We start from the raw sequence: 19,507 nt of genomic DNA on the forward strand, positions 1-19,507 counted from the left end.
TATTGACAAGACCAAACTGGTAGTGGGAGGGGAAGTATTTCTCAGAGAGATTTCACAGACTTGACGAGGAGAGCCTTGGACCGAAACAAACAAAAGACACTACAATTAAGGAACATACCTGGGTTCAAATAGTATTTGTAGTTTTCTTTCAAATACTTTAAAGGATCCTGAGGCTAGCCTGGCGCAACGGAGCCAATGGAATAGTCTCATAAGTGCAAACTCRGCCCATCTGGTAGTCCAGCCAGGGTAAGTCAATGGCTCAAAGTATTTTAAAGAAAATTAATACTGTTTTTATTTTATTAGGCAAATCGGTTAAGAACAAATTCTTATTTTCAATGACGTCCTAGGAACAGTGGGTTAACAGCCTTGTTCAGGGGCAGAACGACAGACTTTTAAGTTTTCAGCTCGGGGATTTGATCTTGCAACCTTTCGGTTTCTGATCCTACGCTCTAACCACTAGGCTACCTGAACCCAGGTCTGCATTTGTGAGACAATGAACAGTCTTACATCACAGTCTTACACACAACAACGAGAGAGGAGATTTCACACACTAGACTAGGAGAACCCTTTAACTGAAATGTTTCTCACATCTAAAGAAAAATGGAAGTTCTTACAAACTGCACAAGTTTATTCAATGAGAATAACAGGACATGCAGAGATCTAAACATGTCAAGGTCTGGTGGCTTTCAGTAAGGACACACAGACTGTCAAACTCTGTGTTATGCAATAGTATGCAATAGACTGTTTTAGCCCTAAATGTATAATCATCAACTCTGCCAGACAGACACTTGGTTTCCTCTCCATAGTCTTTTTCCATGAGACCCTGACGGTTTTATCGTGTAATTATGTAAATGTCTGACAGTTAAATCATCGTGAGAAATGAGACCTTGAATACTTTTTATTCTTTGTTTAACATTCTATTGGCGTGGCTTAAAAGGGTCAAGTGAGGGTTGGTTTCAGCTTTATATCAACTGTCATCACCCCAATCTGCTAATAGTAATAATAATAATAATAAACATCAATAATAACAATAACAATAATACCAAAAATAATAATAATAATAACAATAATCATAATAATAGCAATAATAACAATAATCATAATAATAGCAATAATAACAATAATCATAATAATAGCAATAATCATAATAAAAATAATAATAACAATAATTATTATTATTATTTATTCAACTTGTATAATGCTCTTCATTACATAAATAATCTCAAAGCGTTTTCAAGCAACAACAAAAAAAAGACAAGCAATTTAGAAAAACAACATCCTTCATAACGCTCGCAATGCCATTTCAAACGCCTCTTCAGTAGCCCCGTTTATACCTGGTGCTAAAATGGGTCCTTTGTCCTGATCCTGTCTACATTCTGATTGTGCCCACATTTCACGAAATGTGTCTCCACATGGTATTAAAATGTGTTTGTTATCAGTCCACTGTGTCTGCATTGTGACTAGATTTTCTGGTCGCTTCCTATATGCATATTATTTCACATCTAATCTTTCAAAATAACGTATTGATGTAATAAAGTCAATGATGCCACCTGTCAATGATTTAGAGGGTGGAATAATTACGCTTTAAATAGTTTCTCTGTGCAGATCTGTCTACACTCAATGCTTGTCTGACTACCGCCGGAGGTAGGATGCAAATCCAAGCCATTGGTTCCTGTAACCACCAAGCCCTCATCACTAATATATGTCAGTCTGAGGTCCTCATCACTAATAGATGTCAGTCTGAGGTCCTCATCACTAATATATGTCAGTCTGATGTCCTCATCACTAATAGATGTCAGTCTGAGGTCCTCATCACTAATATATGTCAGTCTGATGTCCTCATCACTAATATATGTCAGTCTGATGTCCTCATCACTAATAGATGTCAGTCTGATGTCCTCATCACTAATAGATGTCAGTCTGAGGTCCTCATCACAATAATCTGTAGTCTGATGTCCTCATCACTAAATTTAGATGTTCATGTCATGAGTGTCACTCATCACTCATCACTAAGGATGTCAGTCTGATGTGTCTCATGTCACTAATAGATGTCAGTCTGATCTCTCATCACTAATACAGTGGGACAAAAGATATTTAGTCAGCCCACCAATTGTGCAAGTTCTTCCACTTAAAAAGATGAGAGATGCCTGTAATTTCATCATAGGTACACTTCAACTATGACAGACAAAATAGAAAAAAAACCAGAAAATCACTTTGTAGGATTTTTAATGAATTTATTTGCAAATTAATGGTGAAAATAAGTATTTGGTCAATAATAAAAAAGTTTATCTCAATACTTTGTTATATATACCTTTGTTGGCAATGACAGAGGTCAAACATTTTCTGTAAGTCTCACAAGGTTTTCACACACTTGTTGCTGGTATTTTGGCCCATTCCTCATGCAGATCTCCTCTAGAGCACTGATGTTTGGGGCTGTTGCTGGGCAACAGGACTTTCAACTCCCTCCAAAGATTTTCTATGGGGTTGAGATCTGGAGACTGGCTAGGCCACTCAGGACCTTAAATGCTTCTTACGAAGCACTCCTTCGTTGCCGGCGGTTGTGTTTGGGATCATTTGTCATGCTGAAAGACCCCAGCACATTTCATCTTCAATGCCCTTGCTGATGTAGGCTTTGTTACTTTGGTCCCAGCTCTCTGCAGGTCATTCACTAGGTCCCCCCGTGTGGTTCTGGGATTTTTGCTCACCGTTCTTGTGATCATTTTGACCCCACGGGGTGAGATCTTGCGTGGAGCCCCAGATCGAGGGAGATTTATACTGGTCTTGTATGTCTTCCATTTCCTAATAATTGCTCCCACAGTTGATTTCTTCAAACCAAGCTGCTTACCTATTGCCAGATTCAGTCTTCCCAGCCTGGTGCAGGTCTACAATTTTGTTTCTGGGTGTCCTTTGACAGCTCTTTGGTCTTGGCCATAGTGGAGTTTGGAGTGTGACTGTTTGAGGTTGTGGACAGGTGTCTTTTATACTGATAACAAGTTCAAACAGGTGCATTAATACAGTAACGAGTGGAGACAGAGAGCCTCTTAAAGAGGTCTGTGGGAGCCAGAAATCTTGCTTGTTTGTTAGGTGACCAAATACTTATTTTCCACCATAATTTGCAAATAAATTCATTTAAAATCCTACAATGTGATTTTCTGGATTTTTTTTTTCCATTTTGTCTGTCCATAGTTGAAGTGTACCTATGATGAAAATTACAGGAGAACTTGCACAATTGGTGGCTGACTAAATACTTTTTTGCCCCACTGTATATGTCAGTCTGATGTCCTCATCACTAATATATGTCAGTCTGATGTCCTCGTCACTATTAGATGTCAGTCTGATGTCCTCATCCACTTTCACTCATAAAGGAGCAGCAGAAACCAGATCCGCTGCCAATGCTACACGGCACTCCACACACACAGGGAACAAAGAGATGGATACAGGAGTGGAAGAATGGTGGGGATAGTGTAGGAAAGAAGCACAGGAAAGAAAGAATAAAGAATGAAAACTGGGAAAATACGACAATGAAAGACAAGGACGATGGTCTAAACAGAGATAGTTTGGATCAAGTCTGGGGTTAATTCACTCGACTCAGGGGAAGAGTTGGAAATGTTCCTTGAAAAAATCACAAATGGTGATTTGTGCCTGGATCAAATTGATGACACCAGTTACCCAATAAAGACGTCAGAATGCATGTGCTCTCTTTGACACCTGGGTTCACTTGGGTTTAACATGGGTTCAGCTGGGTTCAACATGGGTTCAACATGGGTTCAACATGGGTTCACCTGGGTTCAACATGGGTTCAACATGGGTTCACCCGGGTTCAACATGGGTTCACCTGGGTTCAACATGGGTTCACCCGGGTTCAACATGGGTTCAACATGGGTTCACCCGGGTTCAACATGGGTTCACCTGGGTTCAACATGGGTTCAACATGGGTTCAACATGGATTCAACAATAACATTGTCTGCGAAATACTCGTTTGAATTAATATACTTTTTCTTTCAAAGACAAACATACAGGTATAGACACCAAAAATGCTTTATGTACCCAATACAGACAGGCAGACAGACAACGCCCCCAAAACACAGTAAGCACCAATACACACAAACGAGAACCAACTTGTTTCTTCAAAAGAGGGTTATGAGAAGGTTAACTCTTCAGTCTCAAAACCATTAGTTCAGACAGATAATTCAATTGGTGCCTGAAGTGAACACTACTATCATGCGCACGCATCATATCTGTGGCAATACCCCCAGAGACTTGCTGACGTCACAACCAGATACACCAGATAATAGCCAAGCCACGGGGTTAGTCACCACTAATCCTGACACTCTATCAGGGCTGACGTCTCGCTTGGTTTTAGGCCTGACCTCTAAATCTGTCCCCCCATTGGTGGGGCTGAGTCAGGCTTTAGAATCTTAAACATTACAAAAAAAGTATAGGAGTAAAGTAGATGATAATGTTGTTGTCGGATAGAAGTGGTGTAACGAATCACAAAGCATTGTCCCATGCTATTTTTCTGCTGGTTGCTAAAAGCTATTAGGTCCTCTTTATGTAGTTCTTTAATACCCAATCTCCCACATTGTTGCCGTTTGAAAACACTGTCGATAATACAGTATCTAAGATCTTAAACTGATAACTCAAATCGGAGTTGTGTACCAAGACACACTGAGAGGAACAGGAATCCTAGACACAAGTTACATAACAAATTGGTTCTTAGGTGTGAGCCAGCAACATGCTTTGCCCAAAAGTGCAGGGTTTAAAATAAAATAAAAATGCTGTGACTGAAACTTAAGTCGATCTCAGATCGATTGTCTGGGGCCAAATTAACCTGCCCTTTCATGTCAGAAAGTCATGACCATCATGCTTTTAGGGAAAGAGGATCATTTTGTGCATMTATTAAACTGCGAGTTTGACTAATTCCAGTCCCCTTGCTGAGGTGGTCCTCCCCCGGGATCATTTCTAGAAAGAAGTACTGAGAAGCTCAGTTCTGGTGACTTTTTAAAAGGTCATATTACTCCAAAATGAATTATAATTAAATGATGCCGACACCAAATGAAATACAATTACTATCTCCAGAAATGAGCCCAAAAACATATTGGTAAAAATGAAGGGGAGGAGACAGGTTAAAGATGTTAAAACTGTGTTTACATATTGGACCATATGGTTTATTATCACAGTTGCTATTAGCAATAAGCATTATCACCTGTTGCCCAACTGATGCAGCATAGTGGCTTAAAATGTACATAGGGAGAAGCATACCGTTTGTCCATCTGCATTTACCCCACTGGGAACAACATCCTGATCGATATTATTATTAATTATTGTTTCATTATAAATACAAATATATAAATAATAAAACATTTAAAAAGAAGGGGAAAAATGGTTTCTATTACAAAATATGTAATTGCCCTTTTAAACATTATTGTCCCCTTTGAACTCTGTTCTGTAGTGATGGGCATTCCGAGTCTTTTCTGTGAGCCGGATCATTTGGCTCCATTCACCTACAAGAGCCATGTTCATTTGGCTCCCAAACGGCTCTTTGTTCAGTAAGGCTTAAACATTGAAAAAACATGGAAAAAGCCTAAAACATTATGTCATATAGTGAAATGTGTGTTCAAAAAAGAGCTGTTTRGTTCGCGAACGACCCATCACTATTGTCATGCAGCTGCTCCTAAACCATGCTTGAAACTCCGGTTGTAGCTGATTTTGTAAAAGGATGCCACTGGAGGAGTACAGAAATTAAAAAAATGGTAGCAAAAACTGGTTCCRCATTCTTTTTTTTAACAAAGGTTACTGCTTTCAAAATACATCTGCCAAAAATGGTTTCAAAAATGCATTGACTGCTTGTCAGAATACATGAATACATTGCAACTGAATATTTCTCTCCTAAAGCACACAGCAACAAGCCAATTTAACTCATCTACTATGGGGTTGTCCGACTCGTTTTAATAACAGCATTACATGGCAAAAAAATGGGCAGCACTGGAAAGTTGCATCTTGACCTGAGTAATAAAGTGGAGGCTTTACGCATCACTGTTTGAGTTGAGCACAGCGGTGCATTCTAGACTATTTAAATCCCTTTAACAGAACATCTGAGTGTCAGCTACAATCATACATGTCAGTTCAGTGCACACAGCTAAACAGAGGAAATACAATATTTGGGAATATATTTTGTAGAACAGACATGCTTCAGTATTAGGCTAAGTCCAAACATTTATTGCTGATCTACACAGATCGGAGATGATTGTGGAGATGATTGTGGAGATGATTGTGGACTACAGGAAAAGGAGGACCGAGCACTCCTCCATTCTCATCGACGGGGCTGACTGTGGAACAGGTTGAGAGCTTCAAGTTCCTTGGTGTCCACATCACCAACAAGCTGTCATGTCCACGGCGCTCCCGTTTCTCCTGAAACCACACTGTGACTCAGTTAGCAGGTCTTCAGTGATGTTCTGGACCAGTCTGTGAACTGGACTTTGGCAGCAACAGCCACAAGTGGACTTGTTATGATATTATGTTGGCGTGCCACCACTCTCCGGGAGACGGTTTCATGCTCCCAGACTTTGGTAATGAACAGAGTGTTTCGGGGTGCACGGGGTTTGAACATCTCAGCAGGGATGCTGTCAGGGCCAGGGGTCTTGTTGTTCTTCAGGGATTTGTCTGCGGATCTCTAAGGTTGGTGAAATCTCCAGGTATTGGCCACAAAGATGCATAGTATAGTATAGTCTAGGATTAGAACAGTACAGTATAGGGGTCTTGATGCAGGAGAGGCTCTGTACCGACAAGGGGAGACTCACCATAAAGGCTAGCGGCCGTGTCCTCCTTCCTCTCAACCACCCACTCCTTTTCTCCTTTTCTATTATTTTCTCTCTCTCTACTTCCACCTGTTTTCCCCCACACCTTTCATCTCCTCTCTATTGTTCCATTCTCCACTGCTTCTCTATTCGCTTCGGGCATGACAAAAGACAGAGGAAATTGTAGGGGTGCTGTGTGACTGTCATTTTCGTGGTTTATTCTTGTCTTTCTGAATAAAAGGCTTACTATTTGAACCTCTTTCAAATCAGAAGAATATCCACCAATCCCACCATTGAAGAAAACAAAATGGAGGACGCTCCATGAGGTTTTTGAATGGTGAATGTCTATAGAAAACATCTCTGGGAAAAATAAATATTCCAAGAACTGCTACACAATTTACAGAAACACTTAACTGAAATATAGATATGCCACTGCAGCTMGTTTTATTGCACTACAGTATAAGCTATATTTAAATACCCAGAACTGTACAGAAAGGACAAGCATCTCTTTGTCCATGTTAAAAGGAAGTAACTAGCCTTGAGCTAAATGGCTCATAGGAGCAGATCTCCTGTTTCTGTAGCATGATTAAGCTTGATGTACACACTCTGGACAGGATGCTAGCCTGTCGCAGGGCCTTACTCCTAATCTACATTTACACGTTTTAGTCATTTAGCAAATGTTCTTTTCCAGAGCAATTAGGATCAAGTGGCTTGCTCAAGTACACATGGACAGATTTGTCACCTAGTCGGTTCAGGGATTCAATCCAGCGTCCTCTCAGTTACTGGCCCAACACTCTTAACCGCTAGGCTACCTGCRGCCCTACAGTGTATTCGGAAAGTACTCATGCCCCTTGACTTTTTCCACATTTTGTTACATTACAGCATTATTCTAAAATGGATTAAATTGTTTTTTCCCCCCTCATCAATCTACACACAATTCCCCATAATTACAAAGCACTTTTTTTTCTCATTTTGCACAAAATATTTAATATCACAAGTATTCAGTACTTTGTTGAAGCACCTTTGGCAGCGATTACAGCCTTGAGTCTTCTTGGGTATGAAGCTACAAAATTGGCACCTGTATTTGGGAGTTTCTCCCATTCTTCTCTGCAGATCCTCTCAAGCTCTGTAAGGTTGGATGGGGACCGTCGCTGCACAGCTATTTTCAGGTCTCTCCAGAGATGTTCGATCAGGTTCAAGTCCGGGCCACTCAAAGACATTCAGACACTTGTCCCTAAGCCACTCCTGCATTGTCTTGGCAGTGTGCTTAGGGTCTTTGTCCTGTTGAAAGGTAAACCTTCGCCCGAGTCCGATTTTCTGAGCACTCTGGAGCAGGTTTTCGTCAAGGATCTCTCTCTCTGTACTTTACTCCATTCATCTTTCCCTTGATCCTGAATAGTCTCCCAGTCACTGCTGCTGAAGAACATCCCCACAGTATGATGCTGCCACCATGCTTCACCGTAGGGATGGTGCCAGGATTCCTCCAGGTGTGACGCTCAGGCCAAAGAGTTCGATCTTGGTTTCATCAGACCAGAAAATCTGGTTTCTCATGGTCTGAGAGTCCTTTAGGCGCCTTTTGGRAAACTCCAAGTGGGCTGTCATGTGATTTAACGAGGAGTGGCTTCCGTCTGGCCACTCTACCATAAAGGCCTGATTGGTGGAATACTGCAGAGATGGTTGTCCTTCTGGAAGGTTCTCCCATCTCCACAGAGGAACTCTGGAGCGCTCAGAGTGACCATCAGGTTCTTGGTCACCTCCCTGACCAAGGCCCTTCTCCCCCTGATTGTTCAATTGCCCAGATCTAGGAAGAGTCTTGGTGGTTCCAAACTTCTTCCATTTAAGAATGATGGAGGCCACTGTGTTCTTGGGGACATTCAATGCTGCAGACTTTTTTTGGTACCATCCCCCATATCTGTGCGTCGACACAATCCTGTCTCTGAGCTCTACGGACAATTCCTTCGACCTCATTTTTCTTTGACATGCACTGTCAACTGTGGAACCTTATATAGACAGGTGTGTGCCTTTCCAAATCATTTCCAATCAATTGAATTTACCACAGGTGGACTCCAATCAAGTTATAGAAACATCTCAAMGATGATCAATGGAAACAGGATACACCAGATCGGAATTTTCGAGTCTCTAAGCAAAGGGTCTGAATACTTATGTGAATAAGTTTTTTTGTTATTAATAAATTAGCAAAACATTTCAAAAACCTGTTTTCACTTTGTTATTATGGGTTATTGTGTGTCGATTGATGAGGAAAACATTTAATTTAATCCATTGTTGAATAAGGCTGTAACGTAACAACATGTGGAAAAAGTCCAGGGGAGTCAAGTCTGAATACTTTCCGAATGCACTGTATTTCCTTAATGCCAAACAGAGATGTATCGGACTCCATTTTCCCCTTCATAGTAAGTGTTACTCAACAAGCTTTATAGTTTATAAAGTATAATTGGTAGCAAAAAGCTGTGTTGAAGCAATCTAAGTTAAGACTGCAGATTACAATGTTGGTTTGGTGTTTGTAGCTTAGACGGTTCAAGAGCAGTGGCGAATCACCCCCCCCCCCCCCCCAAAAAAAATGTACCATTGAAGTCTATGGAGCTTTTATGCAAATGTTTTAAATGGTTATAGTCAAAACGTATACATGTAGTATCAAAAAGCATTTTGACAAACAATGTTTGACAAAATACACATACCGTATGAAACAAAAACAGAATACAGAATAGAAAGTCAAGAGCCATAAAAAAATGTTACATAAAACCATAGATCAACCAAATCAAATCAAATCTTATTGGTCACATACACATGGTTAGCAGATGTTATTGCGAGTGTAGCGAAATGCTTGTGCTTCTAGTTCCAACCATCTAAGTAATATCTAACAAGTAATCTAACAATTTCACAACAACTACCTAATACACACAAGTGTAAAGGAATGAATAAGAATATGTACATATAAATATATGGATGAACGATGGCCGAACGGCATAGGCAATATGCAGTAGATGGTATAGAGTATATATGAGATGAGTAATGTAGGGTAGGTAAACATTATATGAAGTGGCATTGTTTAAAGTGACACATCCAATTTTTTATTATTAAAGTGGCTAGAGATTTGAGTCAGTATGTTGGCAGCAGCCACTCAATGTTAGTGGTGGCTGTTTAACAGTCTGACGGCCTTAGAAGCTGTTTTTCAGTCTCTRGGTCCCAGCTTTGATGACCTCGCCTTCTGCATGATAGCGGGGGGAACAGGCAGTGGCTCGGGTGGTTATTGTCCTATAACCATAGCATATCTAACAGCATTAATAAATACATACTGTACCACAATACAACACAGTAGAACCAGTATCAAAATATCAAATCAATAATCATGAAGTACCATCACTAACACAAAAATTGGCATCCTTAGAAATCAGTGTACTGTACATAAATCAACATATTCATAAAATAAATCGTATTGCCTTAATCTCTCTGCACCTTAACAGAATAAGGCGGCCGCTGACGGTGCTCTGCGGCTGCACCTGGGTATGTTTGGCAGCATGAGTGAACGATGCTTTGTTGCGAAATAGGAAGCCGATTCTAGATTTAATTTTTGGATTGGAGATGCTTAATGCGAGTCTGGAAGGAGAGTTTACAGTCTAACCAGACACCGAGGTGATTGTAGTTGTCCACATATTTTTAAGTCAGAACCGTCCAGAGTAGTGATGCTGGACGTACGGGCAGCGATCGGTTGAAGAGCATGCATTTAGTTTTACTTTTAATTAAGTTGGAGGCCACGGAAGGAGAGTTATATGGCATTGAAGCTCATCTGGAGGTTAGTTAACACAGTGTCCAAAGAAGGGCTAGAAGTATACAGAATGGTGTCGTCTGCGTAGAGGTGGATCAGAGAATCACCAGCAGCAAGAGCGACATCATTGATGTATACAGAGAAGAGAGTCGGCCCGAGAATTGAACCCTGAGGCACCCCCATAGAGACTACCAGAGGTCCGGACAAGAAGCCCTCCGATTTGAGACACTGAACTCTGTCTGAGAAGGAGTTGGTGAACCAGGCGAGGCAATCTTTTGAGAAACCAAGGCTGTTGAGTCTGCTGATAAGAATGTGGTGATTGAGTCGAAGGCCTTGGCCAGGTCGATGAATATGGCTGCACGGTATTGTCTATTATCGATGGCGGTTATGATATCGTTTAGGACCTTGAGCATGSCTGATGTGGATCCATGACCAGCTCGGAAACCAGATTGCAAAGCGGAGAAGGTACGGTGGAATTCGAAATGGTCGGTGATCTGCTTGTTAACTTGGCTTTCGAAGAACTTAGAAAAGGCAGGGTAGAATACATATAGGTCTGTAGCAGTTTGGGTCTAGAGTGTCTCCCCCTCTGAAGAGGGGGATGACCGTGGCAGCTTTCCAATTTTTGGGGATCTCAGACGATACGAAAGAGAGGTTGAACAGACTAGTAATAGGGGTTGCAACAATTGCGGCAGATAATTTTAGAAAGAGAGGGTCCAGATCGTCTAGCCCAGCTGATTTGTAGGGGTCCAGATTTTGCAACTCTTTCAGAACATCAGCTATCTGGATTTGGGTGAAGGAGAAATGAGGGAGGCTTGGGCAAGTTCTCTCTTTTAATAAATATTTGTAGGATATTTGAAAACCATGCGTCTTTTAAAGCTTGGTGTGTTATGCAAAGTGAATTTTAAACTGCATGAGTAAACTAATTTTTTATGTGCCGCTCAATGGCTGCGTTTAGTTAGGCAGACAAATTCTGATCTTTTTTCCCACTAATTGGTCTTTTGTTTCACTGAACACATCAAATGTGTGGCCGTCACAATTATGACAAACTTATGACTGTGTTTCTTTGAAAGCTTTGGTGTCTACATGGCACAGGGTCACTGAAGAGCCAACCCAAAGCCTAAACCCTGGGTAAAGAGGTTTAGTGAATTTGGCTTGGAACGTGTGCAGTAGAGTTGCTGTGTCTGAGGAGATGCTGTAGAAGGACAGAGTGCCAGCCGGCCAGTCCAGATACACTCCCACTCTGTTGGAGCAGGGGACAGGTATGAAAGTACACCTATTATTGTACAAGGCAGTGTACTTCTGATCAGAGCACAACATTCTCCAGGACTTGTCATTAAATCCAAACCCACAGTCTTTCCCCACTCCTTTCCTGCTGATTCCTTTATACGTTACTGCTATATCAACCAAATCCCCGCTCCACTCTGCCTCCCAGTAGCAGCGCCCAGTCAGACCTTCTCTACAAAGCACCTGTGTCCAGTCCATAAATCTGTCTGGGTGATCAGGATACAGTTGCTCTTCTTTCTCCCATGTCACCTTTCTGTTGTCCTCAGACAGAGAGAGATGTCTGTACGCTGTGTTCGGGTCCAGTGTTAGCTCACATGCAACTACTGAGGCTAATCAAGGAAGAACAGAGTATGTAAAAGTCATTATGCAATGCGCTGTAAGTATCCAGAACAATTTTCAAAACATTAGTGAAGACGGACGACCGGCTTCATTCGTAATAAGCCTGATAAAAACTACATGAAAAAAATGTGTTGTTCCTTCATACACTCTGCAATGAAAAATGACAAATGGAATGAAGTCATGGTTGGCCGTCCGCCTTCACTAGTGTGCTGTTTTTTCATACTTTTTGGATACTTAGTAATWTGCCCTATTCAAGACGTAAAAGCTTGATTTAACAGCAAATAACTTACATCTCTGAAACAGCAAAAACTCTTCACCGTGGCCACTGCAAGAAAACCACAAGGACATGAAGTGACTCTGAAAACCTTATTGTATATTGTACATTTGTTTACATTTGACAGATTAAAAACAGAACTGTTTTACCGGACTGTTTTGAGATGATATTGAGGATCCTCCAGGGCAGCAGTGAGCAGCTCTACTCCTGGGTCTCCTGGGTCTTCTAGATCTCCTAGATCTCCTGGGTCTCCTGGCTGACTGTAACTCAGGTCCAGTTCTTTCAGGTGTGATGAGTTTGAGCTGAGAGTTGAGTTGTTCTTTGTGATGTTACATCGGTTCAGCCTAAAAAAAATATTTTAAAAAAAGGCTACATCTTAGTGGCTAATGTAATGAAGTGGAATTGTAATGTATTGGGGGCGGCCACTAACACTAGGCGTATCAGGAGGGAACTATTGTCACGACTTCTGCCGAAGTTGGTCCCTCTCCTTGTTCGGGCGGCGTTCGGCGGTCGACGTCACCGGTCTTCTAGCCATCGCCGATCCACCTTTAATTTTTCTATTTGTTTTGTCTTGTTTTCCCACACACCTGGTATTCATTCCCTCATTACATGCCGTGTATTTAACCCTCTGTTCCCCCCATGTCTGTGTGTGTAATTGTTGATTGTCAGGTTGGCACACTTCCGGCTGGTTTGCGTCGGGTTCTATTTTACACCCGCGCTTTTTGACAGCCTGTACTTTGTACCTTGTTATTTTGTACTTAGTTCTGCCTCACCTGTTCTGAGAGCATTTGTTTTTGTGACGCGATTGCGTTCTATTCTTATGATGTTGCCTCAGTAAAGTGCCTTGTCCACTCATCTCTGCTCTCCTGCGCKTGACTTCCAATGCACCAGCTACACCCACATCTTGACAACTATTTAAAGGGCTATTTGTTTTCTAAACAAATTGTTTCATATTCAGGGACGATATATTTGACATTTGCTACAATTACATGCAAATAAATGTTGAACCGTAGCCAGGGAGAGCCCACTAGCCGCTACGCTAGTCAGAGACCCAGATCGGCTACTTGATTTGATTTATTTAACCTTTATTTAACCAGATAAACCAGTTCACATTTGCAATAACTACCTACACTGAGAAACATAGTGATACATACAACTACTCCAACAACAGCAGCAATCACATCATGAGGTTGGAGTAAGATCTTTCATATACAGTGCCTTCAGAAAGTATTCACACCCCTTGACTTTGTCCACATTTTGTTGTGTTACAAAGTGAGATTAAAATTGATATAATTGTTGTTGTTTTTTGTCAAAGGTCTACACAAAATACATACATTTCAAAGTGGAAGAAATTCTAACATTTGTAAAAAAAAATAAAAATAAAAAATAAACGCTAATATATCTTGATTAGATAAGTGTTCAACCCCCTGAATCAATACATATTAGAATCATTGCTAGACAGCCATTTTTAAGACTTGCCATAGATTTTCAAGTCGGTTTAAGTCAAAACTGTAATTAGACCACTCGGGAACATTCACTGTCTTATTGGTAAGCAACTCCAGTTTATATTTGACTTTGTGTTTAAAGTTATTGTACTGTTCAGATGAAAAGTGAATTTGTCTTCCAGTGTCTGTTGGAAAGCAGACTGAACCAGGTTTTCCTCTAGGATTTTGCCTGTGCTTAGCTCTATTCCATTTATTATTATCCTAAAAAAAACTTCCCAGTCCTTAACAATGACATTCATYCCCATAACATGATGCAGCCACCACCATGCTTGAAAATATGAAGAGTGGTACTCAGTGATGTGTTGTGTTGGATTTGCCCCAAACATAACGCTTTGTATTCAGAACATTAAATACATTTCTTTGCCACATGTTTTGCAGTTTTACGTTAGTGCCTTAATGCAAACAGGATTATAATTATATACAGGCTTCCTTCTTTTCACTCTGTCAATTAGGTTAGTATTGTGGAGTAACTACAATGTTGTAGTTAAAATTTTGGATGTGATAGTTTTCTCCTACAACAGTCATTAAACTCTAACTGTTTTACAGTCCCCATTGGCRTKATGGTGAAATCCCTGAGCAGTTTCCTTCCTTACTGGCAACTGAGMTAGGAAGGACGCCTGTATCTTTGTAGTTACTGGGTGTATTGATACACCATCCAAAGTGTAATTCATAACTTCACCATGGTGAAAGGGACATTCAATGTCTGTTTAATTTTCTTCTAAACCATCTACCAATAAGTGCCCTTCTTTGTGAGGCATTGGAAAACCTCCCTGGTCTTTGTGGTTGCTTGAAATTCACTGCTCGATTGAGGGTCCTTACAGATAATTGTATGTGTGGGGTACAGAGATGAGGTAGTCATTCAAAAATCATGTCAATTAAACTTAATGTGACTTGTTAATCACATTTCTACTCCTGAACTTATTTAGGCTTGCTATAACAAAAGGGGTTGAATACCTATTGACTCACGACATTTCAACTTTTCATTTTATATAAATGTTTTACATTTCAAGAAAAAATATTCATTTTTGACATTATGGGGTATTGTATGTAGGCCGGTGACAGAAAATCTCAATTMAATCCATTTTAAATTTAGGCTGTAACACAACAAAATGTGGAAAAAGTCAAGGGGTGTGAATACTTTCTGAAGGCACTGTACAAAGGCCAAACGGAAAAATGTACTAATGGAGATCAGGGCATTACAATCACACAGTGAATTTAAGAAAGCCTTTTTTTTAAATGTTAAGAAGAAACGTAGTATTTTTAACTAATAAAAAGATCTCCATGTGAAGCTATTTGTAAATATGTATGTATATATAAAAAGGTACTTAGTTGTATTAGTAGTTGTAGCAGTAGTTTATATTAGTTGTAGTAGTAGTTGTAGCAGTAGTTTATATTAGTTGTATTAGTAGTTGTAGCAGTANTAGTAGTTGTAGCAGTAGTTTATATTAGTTGTATTAGTAGTTGTAGCAGTAGTTTATATCAGTTGTAGCAGTAGTTTAAATCAGTTGTAGCAGTAGTTTATATCAGTTGTAGCAGTAGTTTATATCAGTTGTATGAGTAGTTGTAGCAGTCGTTTATATTAGTTGTAGGCCTATTATTAGTTGTAAAAATGTTTATTTTTTTTTATTTTTTTAACTTTTCAGTGATATCCAAATTGGTAGGTACATTCTTGTCCTATCGATGCAACTCCGGTACGGACTCAGGAGAGGCAAAGGGCGAGAGCCATGTGTACTACGAAACACGACCCTGCCAAGCCYCACTGCATCTTGACYCACTTCTCGCTTAACCCAGAAGCCAGCCGCACCAATGTGTCGGAGGAAACAACATACAACTGGCCACCGAAGTCAGCGTGCATGAGCCCGGCCCGCCACAAGGAGTCGCTAAAGCGCGAGTGGACAAGGACATCCCAGCAGGCCAAACCCTCCCCTAACCCGGACGACGCTGGGCCAATTGTGTGCCGCCTCGTGTGTCTCCCGGTCGCGGCACAGCCTGGGATCGAACCCGGGTCTGTAGTAACGCCTCAAGCACTGCAATGCAGTGCCTTAGAACACTATGCCACTCGAGAGAACCTTTATGCTTTAATCTAAGTTTTCATTTTTTATGATTAATATTATTTAATTGTTATTATTAGACGTTGTCATTTTATGATTTAATTGTAATTAGACAGTTGCCATATTATTATTTAATAGTTATCATTAGACATTAGCTACCATACTATTAGTATTTAATTGTTATTATTAGACAGTAGTTGCCATATTATTATTATTTAATTGTTATTGTTATTAGACAGTAGATGCCATATTATTATTATTTAATTGTTATTTTTATTACAGTAGTAGCCATATAATTATCATTTAATGTTTTAAGAATCCACTGTTGTATGAACAGTAGATCAGAGAAGATATATCAAGAGGTGACAGTAACAATTTGATATTCTATGTACAGACGCTCACTTGTTCACCAGTAAAACTGACTGTACGCACATCTCAGAGGAGACGTGGGATTCATTCGAACACACTATATGATCACGTTGATATTGTTAAATACAGAATCCTGCGTGGAAATAAGCGAATGTCCATTTTACGATCAATCACATTCATTTAATAAATGAGGGCCAAAGTTAATATATAGTTGTAAAGTCAGGTTGCTAAATAATTCACCTCAGTGTCTCCAGTTTACATTGCAGACTCCCCAGTCCAGCAGACAGCAGCTCCACTCCTGAATCCTGCAGGTCATTGTCACTTAGATCCAGCTCTCTCAGGTGTGCGTTTGAGATGAGAACGGAGGCCAACTCTTCGCAACATCTTTCTGTGAGTTTACATCTATTCAACCTAAAAGAAAACAAGTTGGACAAAACAAATTGGATCAAAATTCACCTGTATTTGCACAGTGTAACACCAGAACTCCCTGAAAATATATTTATTTCAAAAGCTTTCAAATAAATATTCTAAATTAAGATATTCAACAAGGTTCTGCTCTTCAATAACGCCAGTAATACTGACCTCAGTGTCTGTAGTTTACAGGTTGGACTGCCCAGTCCGCCAGAGAGCAGCTTCACTCCTGAATCCTGCAGGTCATTCACACCCAAGTTCAGCTTTCTCAGGCATGAGGAATTTGAGCTAAGAACTGAGGCCAGTGCTTCACAACAACGCTCTGTGAGGTTACATCCACGTAGCCTATAATAGAAATACATTTTTGAATTACATTTTATACAGCATTTAGGCATTCCTCTTTTTTGACAGTGTGTGGATCGCCATCTCCTCCAGAATTCTAATTTTAARACCTACGCACCTGGGACAGACATGATTTGGTATAAAGGACATTTAAAGAGTGCCGACGTCCTCCTATCATGCCCAGGGAAATAGATAACGGGGTAGGATCATCTCATATTTAGGGGGTCTGCTAGTCTGTGAACAATTGTATTTTATTCATTGATGAGTTGGACATACTGCATAGCTCATTCCCCGACCATGGCTGACCTCTGACCCTACTCGGAGACTTCAACCTCCCGACACCTTCGACTCATTTCTTTCCACTCCTTTCCTTTTTTGACCTCACCCTTTCCCAGTCCCCTCCCACTCACAAGGTAGGCAATTGTAGTTGATCCTCATCTTCACTACACTCTTAGAAAAAAAGGTTATTCTGCTGTTCCCATAGGAGAACCTTAGGTAGAACACTTTTGGTTCCGTGTAGAACCCTTTCCACATTCCAATTCTCATTTACACAATAATGAGCTGCATATCCTGAAAAACAGACAGTGCCACATAGTGTACAACAACATCATGAGGTTGGAGAATGATCTTTCAGATACAGTACAAAGGCCCTACTGACTGGAATCATTTACCCGTCGAGATCAGGCATTAAAATCAACACAGTGAATTTAAGAATGCCCTTTTTCTAATGTTAATAAGAACAAACTGTTTGTGTTTTAACTAATAAAAACATCCCTATGTGAAGATACTTGTAAATATGTACAGTACCAGTCAAAAGTTTGGACACACCTACTCATTCAAGGGTTTTTCTTTATTTTTACTATTTTCTACATTGTAGAATAACAGTGAAGACATCAAACCAGGAAATACCACACACACGGAATCATGTAGTAATCAAAAAAGTGCAAAACAAATCAAATATATTTTAGAATTTAGATTCTTGATGACAGCTTTGCACACTCTTGTCATTCTCTCAACCAGCTTCAATTGGAATGCTTTTCCAACAGTCTTGAAGGAGTTCCCACATATGCTGATCACTTGTTGGATGCTTTTACTTCACTCCGCGGTCCAACTCATCCCAAACCATCAAAATTGGGTTGAAGTCAGGTGATTGTGGAGACCAGGTCATCTGATGCAGCACTCTATCACTCTCCTCCTTGGTCAAATAGCCCTTACACAGCCTGAAGGTGTGGTGGGTCATTGTCCTGTTGAAAAACAAATGATAGTCCCACTAAGCGCAAACCAGATGGGATGGCGTATCGCTGCAGAATGCTGTGGTAGCCATGCTGGTTAAGTGTGCCATGAATTCTAAATAAATCCCTGACAGTGTCACCAACAAAGCACCCCCACACCATCACACCTCCTCCTCCATGCTTCACGGTGGGAACCACACATGCAGAGATCTGTTTGCCTACTCTGCGTCTCACAAAGACACAGCGGTTGACACCAAAAATCTCACATTTGATTAGCTGGTCAGGAGTCTTATGGTTTGGAGGCAGAAGCTGTTAAGCAGCCTTTTGGACCTAGACTTAGAGCTCCGGTACTGCTTGCCGTGCGGTAGCAGAGAGATCTGTTTATGACCAGGCTGGCTGGGGTCTTTGACAATTTTTAGGGCCTTCCTCTGACACCACCTGGTATATAGGTCCTGGATGGCAGGAAGCTTTGCCCCAGTGATGTACTGGGCCGAGCAGTTGCTATACCAGGCAGTGATGCAACCAGTCCGGATGCTCTCGATGGTGCAGCTGTATACGTTTTGAGGACCTGAGGACCCATGCCAAATCTTTTCAGTCTCCTGAGAGGAATAGACTTGTCGTGCCCTCTTCATGACTGTCTTTGTGTGTTTGGACCATGTTAGCTTATTGGTGATGTGAACACCAAGGAACTTGAAGCATCTCTCCCCTGCTCCACTATAGCCCCGTCGATGAGAATGGGGGTGTGCTCAGTCCTCTTTCCTGTAGTCCACAATCATCTCCTTTGTCTTGATCTCATTGAGGGAGAGGTGTTATCCTGGTACCACACGGCCAGGTCTCTGACCTCCTCCTACAGGCTGTCTCAACGTTGTCGGTGATCAGGCCCTACCACTGTTTGTGTCGCGGCAAACTTAATGATGGTGTTGGAGTCGTGCCTGGCCATGCAGTCATAGGTGAACAGGGAGTACAGGAGGGGACTGAGCACGCACCCCTGAGGGGCCCCATGTTGAGGTCAGCTGGCAGATGTGTTTGTTACCTACCCTTACCACTGGGGAGGCCCGTCAGGAAGTCCAGGATCCAGTTCAGAGGGAGTGTTTAGTCCCAGGGTCCTTAGCTTAGTGA

At 40.9% G+C, this 19,507-nt stretch overlaps 1 protein-coding gene across 1 annotated transcript in view; it reads right to left on the minus strand.

Annotated features, from left to right (window-relative positions):
- Window positions 1-9,408: 9,408 nt before the first annotated feature.
- Window positions 9,409-19,507, minus strand: part of LOC112071070 (NACHT, LRR and PYD domains-containing protein 12) — a 30,083-nt gene continuing 19,984 nt past the window's right edge. The window contains exons 10-14 of the mRNA XM_070439236.1: window positions 16,986-17,154; window positions 16,644-16,814; window positions 12,628-12,822; window positions 12,495-12,529; window positions 9,409-12,194 (exon numbers count right to left, since the gene is read on the minus strand). Coding sequence (XP_070295337.1) covers window positions 11,629-12,194; window positions 12,495-12,529; window positions 12,628-12,822; window positions 16,644-16,814; window positions 16,986-17,154 — 1,136 coding nt within the window. The 3' untranslated portion in view covers window positions 9,409-11,628. The remainder of the gene's footprint in view (window positions 12,195-12,494; window positions 12,530-12,627; window positions 12,823-16,643; window positions 16,815-16,985; window positions 17,155-19,507) is intronic.

The sequence above is a fragment of the Salvelinus sp. IW2-2015 genome, unplaced genomic scaffold (assembly GCF_002910315.2).
Source record: "Salvelinus sp. IW2-2015 unplaced genomic scaffold, ASM291031v2 Un_scaffold1509, whole genome shotgun sequence".
In the NCBI taxonomy this organism is placed as follows: domain Eukaryota; kingdom Metazoa; phylum Chordata; class Actinopteri; order Salmoniformes; family Salmonidae; genus Salvelinus; species Salvelinus sp. IW2-2015.